This window comes from Fringilla coelebs (genome assembly GCF_963513975.1).
Source record: "Fringilla coelebs genome assembly, chromosome: 23".
Taxonomy (NCBI): Eukaryota; Metazoa; Chordata; class Aves; order Passeriformes; family Fringillidae; genus Fringilla; species Fringilla coelebs.
Genome location: NC_140049.1, coordinates 6,222,389 through 6,235,776, shown reverse-complemented (window position 1 = coordinate 6,235,776; position 13,388 = coordinate 6,222,389). Strand labels below are relative to the sequence as shown.

At 60.1% G+C, this 13,388-nt stretch overlaps 1 protein-coding gene across 3 annotated transcripts; it reads right to left on the bottom strand.

Moving 5' to 3' along the window:
• Positions 1-1,916: 1,916 nt before the first annotated feature.
• On the bottom strand, positions 1,917-11,478 carry TNNT2 (troponin T2, cardiac type). 3 transcript variants are annotated; one of them, XM_084220759.1, is made up of 14 exons: positions 11,376-11,478; positions 9,774-9,830; positions 9,177-9,209; positions 8,679-8,714; positions 8,359-8,380; positions 7,408-7,468; positions 7,188-7,304; positions 6,517-6,594; positions 6,317-6,427; positions 5,869-5,978; positions 5,238-5,328; positions 4,779-4,819; positions 4,109-4,155; positions 1,917-2,611 (listed from the first exon to the last, which is right to left on the bottom strand). In XM_084220759.1, the coding sequence occupies exons 6-14, from the start codon at positions 7,459-7,461 to the stop codon at positions 2,055-2,057; spliced, it is 1,206 nt and encodes a 401-aa protein (XP_084076885.1). In that variant the 5' UTR covers positions 7,462-7,468; positions 8,359-8,380; positions 8,679-8,714; positions 9,177-9,209; positions 9,774-9,830; positions 11,376-11,478; the 3' UTR covers positions 1,917-2,054. The 3 variants fall into 3 exon arrangements, with proteins under 3 accessions (XP_084076885.1, XP_084076886.1, XP_084076887.1); XM_084220760.1 differs by lacking the exon at positions 4,109-4,155 and having other exon boundaries at positions 2,406-2,611; positions 11,376-11,465; XM_084220761.1 differs by lacking the exon at positions 1,917-2,611 and having other exon boundaries at positions 4,090-4,114; positions 11,376-11,464.
• Positions 11,479-13,388: the final 1,910 nt, after the last annotated feature.

The following is a 13,388-nucleotide window of genomic DNA, read 5'->3' as shown; positions in this document are numbered from 1 at the left end:
CTGCAAACACGGAATCACCGAATGCCTTGGGTTGGAAGGGATCTCAGAGCTCATCCTGTTCTACCCCCTGCCATGGGCAGGGACACCTTCGCAGACCAAGTTGCTCAGACCTCCACAATAAAGCACTTGGAGGCTCTGACCACTCAGCACGACCCTTCCCAGGCTGCTGCTGGGATCCCTCACTCTGGGCTCAGCCCTGCTCTGTTGTGCTACCCCAGACTCAGCATTTGCACCACGCACTCCACTGGCAGGTGGGGAAGCAGCACACCAGAGTCCTGGCATGTCCTGAGCTGGGAGGGACCCACAGGGACCATCCAGTCCAACCCCTGCCCCGCACAGACACCCCTACAATCCCACCCTGGGCATCCCTGGCAGTGCTGCCCAAACACTGCTGGAGCTCTGGCAGCCTCGGGGCTGTGCCCATTCCCTGGCTAGTGCCCAGCACCCTTTGGGGAAGAACCTTTCCTGGTCTCCAGCCGGACCTTTCCGTCGGCTCCGGTCCCCGCCCACAGAGAGCAGAGATCGGAGCTGCCCTTCGGGAGGAGCTGCAGCCCCTGGAGAGGGGTCCGGGGCAGAGCTGCTCCCCAGCACCAGCACAGACCCCGAGCCGTGCTCCAGCCAACCCCGGCACAGCCTCCCGAAGCACGGCAGCCACCGCCTGCCAGTGCAATGCCCGGAGCCCCCAGCGAACACCGCAGGCCGCTCTGCCGTGTCCCGGGAACGGCAGCAGCGAGCTTGGGAGCGGGATGTCCGGGCTGAGCCGGGCCGGGCCGGGCCGGGCGCTGACTCAGGCGCGGTGCCCCGGCGGTGCCGCACGGGGAGGTGCCGGATCCTCGCTGGAGCGGGGCCGGGAGCTGCCGGGACAGGCAGCGCTGTGGGAAGCAGGGAGTGCCCGGGCACCGCCGCCCTGGGCGCTGCCAGCCGCAGGGACGGGCAGAGCGGCTGCGGGGCTGCGCTGCGGCTCCGGCCCTGCCTCCGCCCGCCGCAAAGCTGCGAGAATGGATCTGCAGGGCCTGGGAGAATGCATCTGCAGAACCTGAGAGAATGGATCTGCAGGGCCTGGGAGAATGGATCTGCAGAGCCTGGGAGAATGGATCTGCAGGGCCTGGGAGAATGGATCTGCAGAGCCTGGGAGAATGGATCTGCAGAGCCTGCACAAGGAGAGGTGTTTTCCAAGGCACACACAGCTGACTGCCCCCAGCGTTCCTGTCTCCTGTTGCCGTGCATCAGGCAGGCTGGAAATGTCACTTGCTGGACCATCACCCAGCCACCCTCCGGATACTTCCCAGTGTCCCAGCACTGCCACCCTACCCAGCTCTCCCCTTTGTCCTCCACACCTCGGTTTTGCAGAAGGAGGTGGTGGGGAGGGTTGTCCTCCACTTGTGCCTCACTGATTCTGAGCTTCCCAGAGCCTTATTCCCCAAAACATGGTGGGTGTGTGTTGAAGTAGGGAAAATAAATCCTCATCCAACAGGAACACACGGGAGAAACCTGCAGGACACCCCCACATCACTGGGCAAGGGATGGGGAGGAGAGGCAGCCCCAGCAAGGGGGACACAAAACATCTCACCAAGGGACAAGATTCACCAGCCTCTGCATCCTCACATCCCCACTGCTCTGGGAAAGGCTCCTTGGATACTGGATTTTGCTTTATCAACAGCATGGGACAGGCTGTCATAACATAACAGGGCAGCAAACAGCCCTCCAGGACCTCTGGTGCCTTGGGCTGGCTGCCAGTCCAGGTTCAGGTCCAGGTTCAGGTCCAGGTTCAGGTCCAGGTCCAGATCCAGATCCAAAACCAGACCCGGGTCCACCAGGAACACTGGGGGGTCTGCAGGTGATGTGTCCCCAGGGACAGCACATGTGGGACAGGCTGCAGATTCCCAGCCTGATGGAAGAGATCTGCCCCTGAAGCACAGAGAAGTGGCCTCCCCACACAGCTTTATCTCAAGGCTTCCTTGCATGCTGTCAGGAACATGCAGAGGAGGCAAACACAGCTGGTCAGAGCCTTTAGCAAGAGCTGGAAATAGGATGGAAATAGCCTGGAAGGTGAGTTAGTGACTATTCCAAGAGGCTTGGAAGCAGTGCCCCTGTCCATGGTGTCCCACAGGGGACCAGAGAGGAGCAGTGGGGCTCTGGTACAGCAAAAGCAGAATAGAAGTGGCCATGACGAGGATTGTCCCAAGGTGCAGCAAGAAAAGCAGCTCAGACCACTGAGGTGTGTCACCAAACCTGCCAAGGACTGCAGCTGAGATGATGCTGGCAGGCACAGCAACAGCTGCTTGGGAGGTTCTGGGTGGTTGCTGTGACCTCTCACAGCCTGGGGAGCAGGTGGGCAACTCCTCAGGCTGTGCTGAGCCTGTGTCCCCTGGGATCAGGGCCTCAGGATGGAGAGCACACCTGCACCCCCTCACCACCTCTTTATTTACAGACACAACAACACTGGGGGGTGGAGATGGGACACTCCTGAGGCCTCTGCCCCCTGGAACCCCCACTCCTGCAGCCAGGGCTCTGTGCAGCCACTGCAGCTCCCGAGGCTCGGCCTCTGCTCTCCCTGAGCCTCTACTTCCTTCGGCTGCCCACCATGGTCTTCCCACGGGCACCCTTGGATCTGCAAAGGAAGAGGAAAAGCACGTGCAAAAAGGCATCAGTGACGCCACAGGGAGGATGTGGTGGGTGCTGTCAGTGGTCCTGCAGCCTTTTACCATTGGAAACTGCCCTGGGGTCTCCACTGGCCCCAGGTAAACCTCGGGACCTCAGCCAAAGAGCCTTGGGACTCCCTGGGAACGAGCTCATGCAGTTGCCAGGTGTTTCTAAGGACCCACCATTTCCTTCCCATGTTTCTCCCCCCAAGAATCATTCCAAGAAGAACTGACAAGCTGCATCTGTGGCTGCAGAGGGATAAAAGCAGCTGCAGGATCCTTCAGGACCCAGCCCATCGCTCGCCTTAACCAGCACAGGGGAGCAGAGAGGAGGAGGTGGGGGTGGGCAGTGAAGGGCAGTGAAGGGCAGTGAAGGGCATTTATGGCTGCCAGTGCTTGGGATTGCCTCATCCCTGAGCCCTGCTTCTGCCCTGGGGTCCTGTGTCCCTGCAACACACACGGAGTGGGACACACACAGAGCTCCTGTGCAGGGACACACACACACACACACAGAGCTCCTGTGCAGGGACACACACACACACACACAGAGCTCCTGTGCAGGGACACACACACACACACACACAGAGCTCCTGTGCAGGGACACACACACACAGTGCTCCTGTGCAGGGACACACACACACACACACAGAGCTCCAGTGCAGGGACACACACACACACACACACAGAGCTCCTGTGCAGGGACACACACAGAGCTCCTGTGCAGGGACACACACACACACACACACACACACAGAGCTCCTGTGCAGGGACACACACACACACACAGAGCTCCTGTGCAGGGACACACACACACACACACACAGAGCTCCTGTGCAGGGACACACACACACACACACACACACAGTGCTCCTGTGCAGGTACACACACACACACAGAGAGCTCCTGTGCAGGGACACACACACACACACACAGAGCTCCAGTGCAGGGACACACACACACACACACACACACACACACAGAGCTCCAGTGCAGGGACACACACACACACACACACACAGTGCTCCTGTGCAGGGACACACACACACACACACAGAGCTCCAGTGCAGGGACACACACACACACACACACAGAGCTCCTGTGCAGGGACACACACACACACACACACACACACAGTGCTCCTGTGCAGGGACACACACACACACACACACACACACACACACAGAGCACCTGTGCAGGGACACACACACACACAGAGCTCCTGTGCAGGGACACACACACACACACAGAGCTCCTGTGCAGGGACACACACACACACACACACACAGAGCTCCTGTGCAGGGACACACACACACACACACACACACACACAGAGCACCTGTGCAGGGACACACACAGAGCTCCTGTGCAGGGACACACACACACACACACACAGCTCCTGTGCAGGGACACACACACACAGAGCTCCTGTGCAGGGACTCACAACCCTCAGATGTGCCTGTACTCACCCTTTGCTGCAGGATCACGCCGTGGTGGGGCAGGAGAAAAGAGAGACCTGGTGTAAGTGGGTGGGAGCTGCTGCCCCTGACACGTGGGGTGGGCTGAGCGCCTCCCACATGAGGGGGAAGTGGGATGGGGATGTGAGAGCACCGGGGTGCTCCTGGGAGTAGGGGTCAAACAGCCTCTCCCACCCTCCTATGAAGGATTCCTCAGCCACGTGCAGGGACCATGGGCACGGGGACAGGTTCCCCTGGCCTTGTGGGCCTGCACAAATCTCACAGCCTGGGGGACTTCCCCTGCCAGACAAGCTGGGATCTCCAGCAGCTTCCTGAGATGCTGGGCAGAGCCCCTGCAGGGAGGGGGTGGCTGGAGGCTGGAAGGACCCCAGAGGACACAAAGCTTCCCATGCAGAGGTGGGTTCTCCCTGGGGTCCATGCCCCACTGAGGTCTCTGGGCAGGGGGAAGCTGGTGACAGTGGGACCATGGAGGTGCCTCAGGAGCAGAAGGGCAGGGACTGAGATCCTGGGACAGACCTGCAGGCCCAGGAATGCTGGGCACCAGCAAGAGGGGGAAGGGGAGGAGGTGGTTTAGCAAGGGAGATCCATAGGGTGGGAACTGGGGAGCAGGGAGCTGGAGCTGGAAGGACAGAAGATGGAGGAGGGATGTGCAGCCACTTACACTTTCTGGTGGTCACTGATGCGGTTTCGAAGAACATTGATCTGCAAGAAAAAATGGTGGATGGTGAGGACTGGCAAGAAAAAGATGCAGATGGACAGTGAGGTCTGACAAGAAGCCCCAGGCTGGGGACAAGGGCTGGCTGAAGATACATCACTGCTCTCTTTTCCCCAGCAGTTTTTCTGTGGGGTTTAGAATCCCAGAATCCCAAGATGGTTGGGGGTTGGAAGGGCCCATCTCGTTCCACCTCCTGCCATGGGCAGGGACACCTTCCACTGTCCCAGATTGCTCAGGGCTCCATCCTGCCTGGCCTGGCCTGTATTTGCCCTGTGGTGGTGCCAGGTACATGTCCCCAGGAGCTGGGAGATCACTTGCACACCTCAGCTCATCCCCTGGCTGGGGAGCAGAAGGAGCAGTCAGGAACACAGAGGGTGGACAAATCACAGAGGCCCTGGGGCTCACCTCGTATTTCTGCCGCTTGAACTTCTCCTGCAGGTCAAATTTCTCAGCCTCCAGGTCATGGATGTTCTGCCACAGCTCCTTGGCCTTGTCCCTGCAGGAAGAGCCAGCTGGGGACAGTGCAGGGAAGGGCCATGGCTCCCAGGGAGCTCAGCAGGGATGGGGCACTGATGCCAACCCCTCATCTGCTCCCGGGGATGGGGCTCAGGAGGCTCCCAGACAGGGATGTGTTATCCAGGCCATGAGTTCAGGACAAGAGCACCGGGGAGGTCAGTACACACCTGTGCCACCCGTGTGACCCTGGCTCCCAGGACACACCTGTGCCACCCGTGTGACCCTGGCTCCCAGGACACACCTGTGCCACCCGTGTGACCCTGGCTCCCCAGGACACACCTGTGCCACCCGTGTGACCCTGGCTCCCTCTCATGGCTGGTGCCATCAGTCGCAGCCTGGCCATGGTGGCCCTGCACATCCTCGGAGCCCGTGTCCCCATGGGTTGTCACAGCCCATCCCCAGCTGTGCCACCTCCTCAGTGGAAGCCCCAGGGAGCCGTCCCCAGCCTGGGATCCTGCCCAGGAGCTGGCACCCAGCCCAGAGCTCCTGCCCTGCCATCCCTCCTGCAGCCTGTGCTCACCTCAGCTTGTCCTCGCTGAGGTGGTCGATGTTCAGGGGCTTCCGTCGCTCACTGAGGATCTTCTTCTTCTTTTCCCGCTCTGTTTGCTTCTTCCCACCCTTTTTCTCTGACTGAGGAAACCATCAATCCATGGAGAGAAGGAAGTCTGCCCAGCCTTTGCTCTCCTCCATCCCCAGTTCTGCACCCAACACCCTCAGCTTTTGGGACTCCAGAAGCACATGAGCTCCTCGAGGACATTTTGGCAAGGCTGGAGCTGCACATCTGCAGGGCAGAGCTGTGCTTGGGGCAGCTCTGAGCTCACTTTGTCCCTGTAACTCTGCCCCAAGCACAGTTCCCTGTCCCCTCCTGCCTGTAAGCCCCCAGTGCCACACGGATGAGGCCAGCCCACGGCCGAGCCCTTCCCAGGAGCAGCAGTGGCTCCCTCACAGCCCCTCGGGGAGGGTCCCACCTTCTGCATGTATCCCCCAAAGTGCAGCATGTTGGAGAACGCCTTCTTCTTCCGCGCCTCCTCCTCCGCCCTCTTCCGTGCCTCCTCTTCCTCCTTGCGAGCTCTTTCCTCCTGCCAGGGCCAGAGGCGGTCAGCAGTGGATGGATGGACACACAGCTCGTGTCCCCAGGCCATCCCAGGTGTATCCAGAGGACACTCACGGCCATGCGGGCCTGGCGCTCCTTCTCCCGCTCGCTGCGGATCCGCTGCTGCTCCGCCCGCTCCGCTCGCCGCTGCTCCTGCACGGGGAGGGGACCCGGGCTTGGACACGGCAGGGAATCTGCATCCTCTCTGCTCCCAGGGACAGATCCCTGACCCCCGGAGCCCTGAGAGCCCCATGGGAGCCTGGGGACAGTGAGCCCAGGGAGAGGTGCAGCAGCATCAGTCACTGCAGCCACACCAGGGGCATCCCAGGGAGCAGGGACAGGAAGGGAAGGGCTGGAGCTGTGCCAGGGCAGGGTCAGGCTGGAGATCAGGAAAGGTTCTTCCCCCAGAGGGTGCTGGCACTGCCCAGGTTCCCCAGGGAATGGGCACAGCCCCGAGGCTGCCAGAGCTCCAGGGGGGTTTGGACAGCGCTGCCAGGAGTGGGGTGGGATGGTTGTCTGTGCAGGGCCAGGGGTTGCACTCAGTGATCCCTGTGGGTCCCTTCCAGCTCAGGGAATTTTATGGTGTGCAGGCACTGGGGTTAATAAAAATCTGGTTCAACCCTCAGGCTCTGTCCTGCAGGGCCAGGGGTGTCCCAGGTCTGCCAGGACTGTGGTGAGGGGACAGTGGCTGAGTGCCCACAGGGACCAGGTGGCAATAGCCAGAGATGGGAAGGCTGAACACGTACAATCCTGTCCTTGAGGGACAGGAGCTCCTCTTCCTCCTTCTTCCTGCTCTCAAAGTGGGCCTCGATGAGGGCCTGCAGCTCGTTCAGGTCCTTCTCCATGCGCTTGCGGTGAATGTCCTGCACCAGGCACAGACAGCCAGAGCCTCCAGCAGCTGCCAGACACCGAGGGGAGCAGAGGGAGGGCAGCCCCCCCAGGGGTGGGAACCGGGCCATAACTTACGTCAAAATCCAGTCTCTCACCATCTGGGATCTTGGGGGGCACCAGGTTGGGCATGAAGACCCTGCAGTGGAGGGGGAGCCGGATGGGGCCGCAGCAGGTCTGGGACAGCACGTGCCCTCCACCCATCCCACCCCCCTGAGCCCCCTGAGCCCCCTGGGGAGGCAGAGTGGGCACAGCTGGAGCAGAGGGAGTGCAATGCATCCTGCTGGAGGTGCCAGCTGGGTGGCCACAGAGGAAGACCTGTGGCATTCCCTGGAACACTCCCAGGTGTCTGCATGGCTGGAATAACCCTGCAAGCTGCAGACAGCGTGGCCAGGGCCCTTTGCCAGCCCCCTGAGCTGGCAGCCACCCCCTGCTCCCCCCAAAGGGCACTGCGTGCTGTGGTGTGACCTGGCACAGGCAGCTGGATCCTTCCTCCTGTGGGGCTTGAGGGAGGGCAGCAGGAGAAGCCCAGCAGGGGCACAAAGGGAGGAAAGGATGGTGCTGGCTGAGGGCAGATTTGCCTCCCACACTGCAGAATCCCAGGGGCCCAGGAGGACTCCCCAGGTTTCCTGCAATGGTTCACAGTCCTGCTCCCCTGGGGTCAGTCCCTGGCATACATGTGCCCCATGCCAGCCATAGCCTGGACTCTGTGTCCCAGACTGGGATGTTCACACACACACACACACACACACACACACACACATACTTCTGCCACCTGCAGGGTCACAGGGCAGCTGAGCTTCTCCCTAGGAACATGTAAAATGCTTGAGCTGCCTAAAGACCTCGTTCTCAGGGTCCCCTTCATGGTCTGTGTTTTGCTGTTTCTCTCCCTGTTTCTCCCCATGACCCAGTCCCACCCTGCCCTGGAGGCTCCCTGTGCCCTGTCCTGAATGGACCAGGGCTGTCACACAGAGCCTCTGCCCTGGCACAGCTCAGACCTTGCCCCAGGGAAAACCCTGCCACACTTACTTGGGTTTTGGCTTCGCTTCACCTGCAGGTCCCAGGAGCAGCACAGAAAGACAAGGTCAGTGTCACTGAGGGGTTTCCTGTCACACCCTGAGCCGAGCCCTCCCTCTCCCCAGCAGCAGCAGGGGCTGCCCAGGGACTGCCTGCAGCAGCGAGGTGCCAGCCCTGTGCCAGCCCTGTGCCAGCCCTGTGCCAGCCCTGTGCCCGCCCTGTGCCAGCCCTGTGCCACAGCACGGTGCCCGAGGCACAGCTGCTGCTGCTGGCTGAGCAGAGCAGGCCCTGGTACCCCCAGGCAGGCAGGAGGGACGAGGGTCATACTTCACCTTCCCCGGGCTCCTGCTCCCGGTCCCCCTCTCCACCTGTGGAAAACACGATGCTTTGTGTCCCCATGGCCAGTCCTGCCCAGGGACACTGTGAGGGGGCTGTCCCCCTCTTTGCTGTGCAAACCCCAGCTCCATCCCTGCAGGAGGAATGGGGGGAGAGCAGCCCCTGAGAGACACCCCTCACTCACAGGGTGGCCAGGAGAGCCCCAGGTGCTCTCCAGGAGGAATCCAGACAAGTTTTGCAGAAGCTCAGGCTGAAAAAGCAGCAGTGCCTCCCCCTCCTCCTCTATTTTGGGTGAATTTCTGCCAGAGGCAGCACGAATCCATCCCTCCTGCTGGGGGATGTGGCAAGGGCAGCTCTGCCCCATTTGCCACAGATTGTCCCTTTGGCAGCAAATAAATTCAGCGCCAAAACCCTTTTACAAGGGCCCAGTGTCTCAGGGGAATGGGATAAGGACTGGAATGGCCAAACCCATCTCTCCTCTGCCCCTGCTTTACCTTCTCCTGCTGCTTTCGTTTCATCTTCTTGTTCTGTTTAAAAGCAATGGGAGAACATGAGCACCCCTGGGTGAGGGCAGCCACACCCCAGCACAGAGGGGTCCCAGCACCCTGACTCAGGGTCACAGCTGGGATCTGAGCCTGCCCCAGCAGAAGGGACAGCACAGGGTCACACACCATGCCCCAAAGCCACCTCATGAAACCCAGTGCTCTTTTGGTGATCAGACACATCCAGAGCTCCAGAGCTCAAGCCCAGCTCTGGAAACGCCCTCTAAGGCAATGGACCCCTTGGTGAGCCAGGCTTGGCCCATTTTTGGCATTATTTCCGAGGGCTAGACACAGCCACCAGCAGCAAACATCATTTGTATTTCATGGATTTCATCACCATTTGATGTTTGCAGGGCCCAGACAGAGCAGGGTAGGGCATCTCAGTTTGACACCCCCCTACTGCACACCAGGTCTGGGGGACAGCTGCCCCTCTGGGCCGATGTCCCCCTGTCACGGCCCTGCTGGGACATCCCAGCCCCCAGCTGGCAGCCCCTGGAGCAGAGCATGGCCCAGCCAAGCCGTGGAGCTCCTGGCACAGCCCCCACTCACCTTCTGCCTTGGCTTCTGTGGTCTCCTCCTCCGCCTCCTCTACCTGCTCCTCCTGACCTGTGCAGGGAGGGCAGGGTGAGCGAGGCAGCAGCGTTCCCTGCAGCTCCTGCAGCCCCTCACCCTCATCCCTGCACTGCCTCCCATTCATCCCTGCAGCCCCTGACATCCATCCCTGCTTTGGGACAGAGCCCAGAGGGACCCGGGCAGCCCCAGGGGCTCGGGAGCAAAGGGCTCCTCTCTAACCTTAGCCCAGGGCTGCCTGTGCTCCTCGGGGCAAAACCCCCTAAAATTAATGAAATGCAAGGATTTATCGCCACCTCCTGCCTGGACCCTCATCCCCTCTCATGCTGCCGTTCCCTCACAGCCCAGGAAGAAAGGAAGGAAGGAAGGAGGGATCTCCATGGCTCTGCCCTAGCACGGAGCTCCAGGGGTGGCTGAGGATGCTTTGTGACACTGCTGGAGCCTTTTTCCACTGGAGGGAGCAGCGTCCCCACGGGATTCCCCCGGCGGAGCCAGAGCGATGAGGTGCCCTGGGAACACCCGCGGTGCCACAGCCAGGCAGAAGGGAAGAAAAAGAAGAAGAAGACAGCAAAGACAGCAAACCACGGCTGGTAGATATAAGAGACAGGCCCAGACAGAGGATGGACACACAGCACAGCAGGGCATGGGAAGAGTGCAGGAAGAAGAGAGAGAAGTGGAAGAATGAAAGAAAACCATTCCCCAACCAGGGAGAGGCAGAACACATGGACCCAGGACTGTTCCCAAGAGCAGAGAGAGGAAATAATGAAAGGTGCAATAACTACCGTCGTCTTCCTCTATCCATTCTTCCTCTTCTGAGCCAGGGAGGAGGGAAGGAATAAGCACAGGGATTAGTTGGGTGCCACAGAGCTTGGGCGTGTGTGAGATGGGGACTGAAGCACCAGGGGCTTCCCCCTGCACCTCTCTTTGCTTTTACACTCAGGGTGTTTTGCCTGGCAGTGCCCTTGAGCAGCCAGAGGCTCAGCCCAGCTCGGCTCAGCTCAGCTCAGCCCAGCCCAGCCCAGCCCAGCCCAGCCCAGCCCAGCCCAGCCCAGCCCAGCTCAGCCCAGCCCAGCCCAGCCCAGCCCAGTCCAGCCCAGCCCAGCCCAGCCCAGCCCAGCCCAGCTCAGCTCAGCTCAGCTCAGCCCAGCTCAGCTCAGCTCAGCCCAGCCCATTTCAGCCCAGTCCAGCCCAGCCCAGCCCAGCTCAGCCCAGCTCAGCCCAGCCCAGCTCCCGTGTCTCCATGAGGCTGGGGCAGGTGGCAGTTTGAGTCTGGCAAGGCTGTCACACACACACATTCAGCAGAGGCTCCAGCTCCCGTTGGGATATTGGGATCCCCCTTCAGCCAACACCCATGTCCAGCATTGCCAGCCCTGGTTTGAGTCACTGACAAAAGAGATCCTGAGAAAATTCAGACTGGTTTTGATCCTACTGATGTTTCAGGTGCAGGCACCTCAAACATGGTCACACCGGCCTTTCCTGCACATGACTTGCCCATTGCAGCCCAGGAGCTGACCCCCAAACCCCCAGTAAAACACTGAGCCCTCTCATTTGGCTCTTGGTCCTTGCAGGTGCAACTCCTACCTTCCTCCACGCACTCCTCTTCAGAGAGCACACAGGGCACAGACAGAGAGAAAGGGAAGAAGCCTCAGGTTACTGGAGTTTCTCTGATCAGTTTTTGGCCTCAGGACAGCTGCAGGTGCTCCATGTCCTCTTACCTTCCTGCTCCCTGCAAAGCACAACAGGAATTTAGAGCCACGGTGAGCTGCTGGAATGGGGCCATCAGTGAGGCTGGGGTGAGTTTGGGATTCCTCAAGGCCGCCTCCCCTGTCTCATAGCACAGGCCATGGCTGCTGGGTGGCTGGCAGGTGGCACTGGGGACAGGGACAAGGCCCAGGTCACCCTGCAGCCTGTGGACAGCAGGGCCTGAAGGTCTGGACTGGCACTTTGACAGTGGTCAGGGCACACCCCCCCCATCCCACCCATTTTGCAGCATGAGAAAATGAGTGACCTCAGCCTGTAATCCCAGAAATGGGAATCTCACATCCCACCTTTGCCCCCAAGTCCTTCCCTGGCCGTGGGGGAGATGCACAGCCTGTTCCAGGGGGACAGATTGGTGACACACACGAGTCTGGTGTGGCACTGAAACACCAGAGGGTTCAGGTCCCCTTTCTCTGCTGGGGAATGAGAAGTGGGAGCTGTGCTGGAGCTCACCCCTATAACCCAGCCCCATCTCTCCAGGATGTGCCTCCTGGCCCAGCAGCCTCCATCAGCAGAAGCTGCTCTCAAATCTGGGCCTTGGAGAGTGATGATCTGCATGTGGCAGCAGGACCCAGCAGCAGCAGGTTGGGTTTTCCCATCTCTGTCCCACAGATTGAGACTGCAGCATTTTTAACACAGCAATCATCCTTGTGCTGCCCAGGGGTGTGGATACAGCTCCCAGCACAAGCTGCCCCTGCTGGGGTCAGGCACTGCCAAGGCAGAGGGCACAGCCTGGGGGTCCATGGTGGGCGCTGGGGTAACAATGAGAGCAGCTCCCAGCAATGCTGCAGGGGGAAAATGGGGAGAGGGAGAAAGAAGGGTGATAAAAATCCCACTCACTGCTCATACTCCTCGGTGACCTCCTCTGTGTCTGACATCCCTGGTCCTCTGGCAGAGTTGGAGGCAGATTGGAAAAAGTGAGGGTTAGAAGTGAGATAAGGGCTAGCACAGCCTGTCCCTCAGCACCAGGACAGGGGCACAGAGATGCTGCCTCTCTCCAAAGCACTTGGAGCTTCCAGCTGTCCCCAGCCAGGCTGTGACAGCGTTATCTCAGCAGAGATAAGGTGTCTGCCCCCCTCCTGCCCCAGGATCACAGCATGCCCCAAACAGGAGGCAGGAGGTTGGACACAACCTCCTGTGACACCGATAACTCTGTCAGGAGCCATGTCCAGGGCACTCAACCCCCTGGCCCAGCCCTCTCAGGGGCTGTGTTTGCTCAGGGGACAGGAAAATCACCCCATTGCAGTGTTCAGCTTGTTTTGCTTCCTGACTATTCTTAGCCCAGGGATGACCCCTTCTCTCAGATTTACAGCTCTGCACCAGGCACAGCACAAGCCCTCACCAAACCCTCCCAGCCCAGCCCTCCAAGTGCAGAACTGCTGGGAAAGGGGAAGCCTAGGATCAGCAGGTGCATTTTTCCCCTGTTAGGTAAAAGGAATAATTTACAGCCTGGTTTAGTAACTTAGCCCTCTTTTTAGGGTAAAACCTCTGCAGAAACAGCCTTTCATCTTCCCAGCACACCTATCTCCCTCCCAGCTGTGCTCAGGAGGACTTTGCTCATTATCTCACCTCATCTGACCTTCACCCAGCACTGCCCTGTGAGATCTGCACCCACCAGCCCCATCCCCAGACATGGAGCAGCTCAGAGCCCCAGCCCAGAGCCCCAGCCCAGCCCTGTCCCCTGCTCGTGCCAGCCCTCAGCAGGGCTGAGATGCCACAGGACGATGCAAGGCAGCTCAGAAATAACTTCCATGTGCTGAACCACCTGTTCCCAGAGCAGCAAGGCTTCCCTGCTCCTGCTACCCAGAGTCTGGGAACAACTGCTGCTGGCTGCAT

Bases quoted from the DNA above. Each gene is read 5' to 3' on its own strand.
- TNNT2 (XM_084220759.1), bottom strand. From the start codon at position 7,461: ATGCCCAACCTGGTGCCCCCCAAGATCCCAGATGGTGAGAGACTGGAT. The intron at 6,595-7,187 runs GTACGTGTTCAG...CTCCCCGTGCAG, and splicing joins TGTCCCTCAAGGACAGGATT to GAGCAGCGGCGAGCGGAGCG. The intron at 6,428-6,516 runs GTGAGTGTCCTC...TGGCCCTGGCAG, and splicing joins AGCGCCAGGCCCGCATGGCC to GAGGAAAGAGCTCGCAAGGA.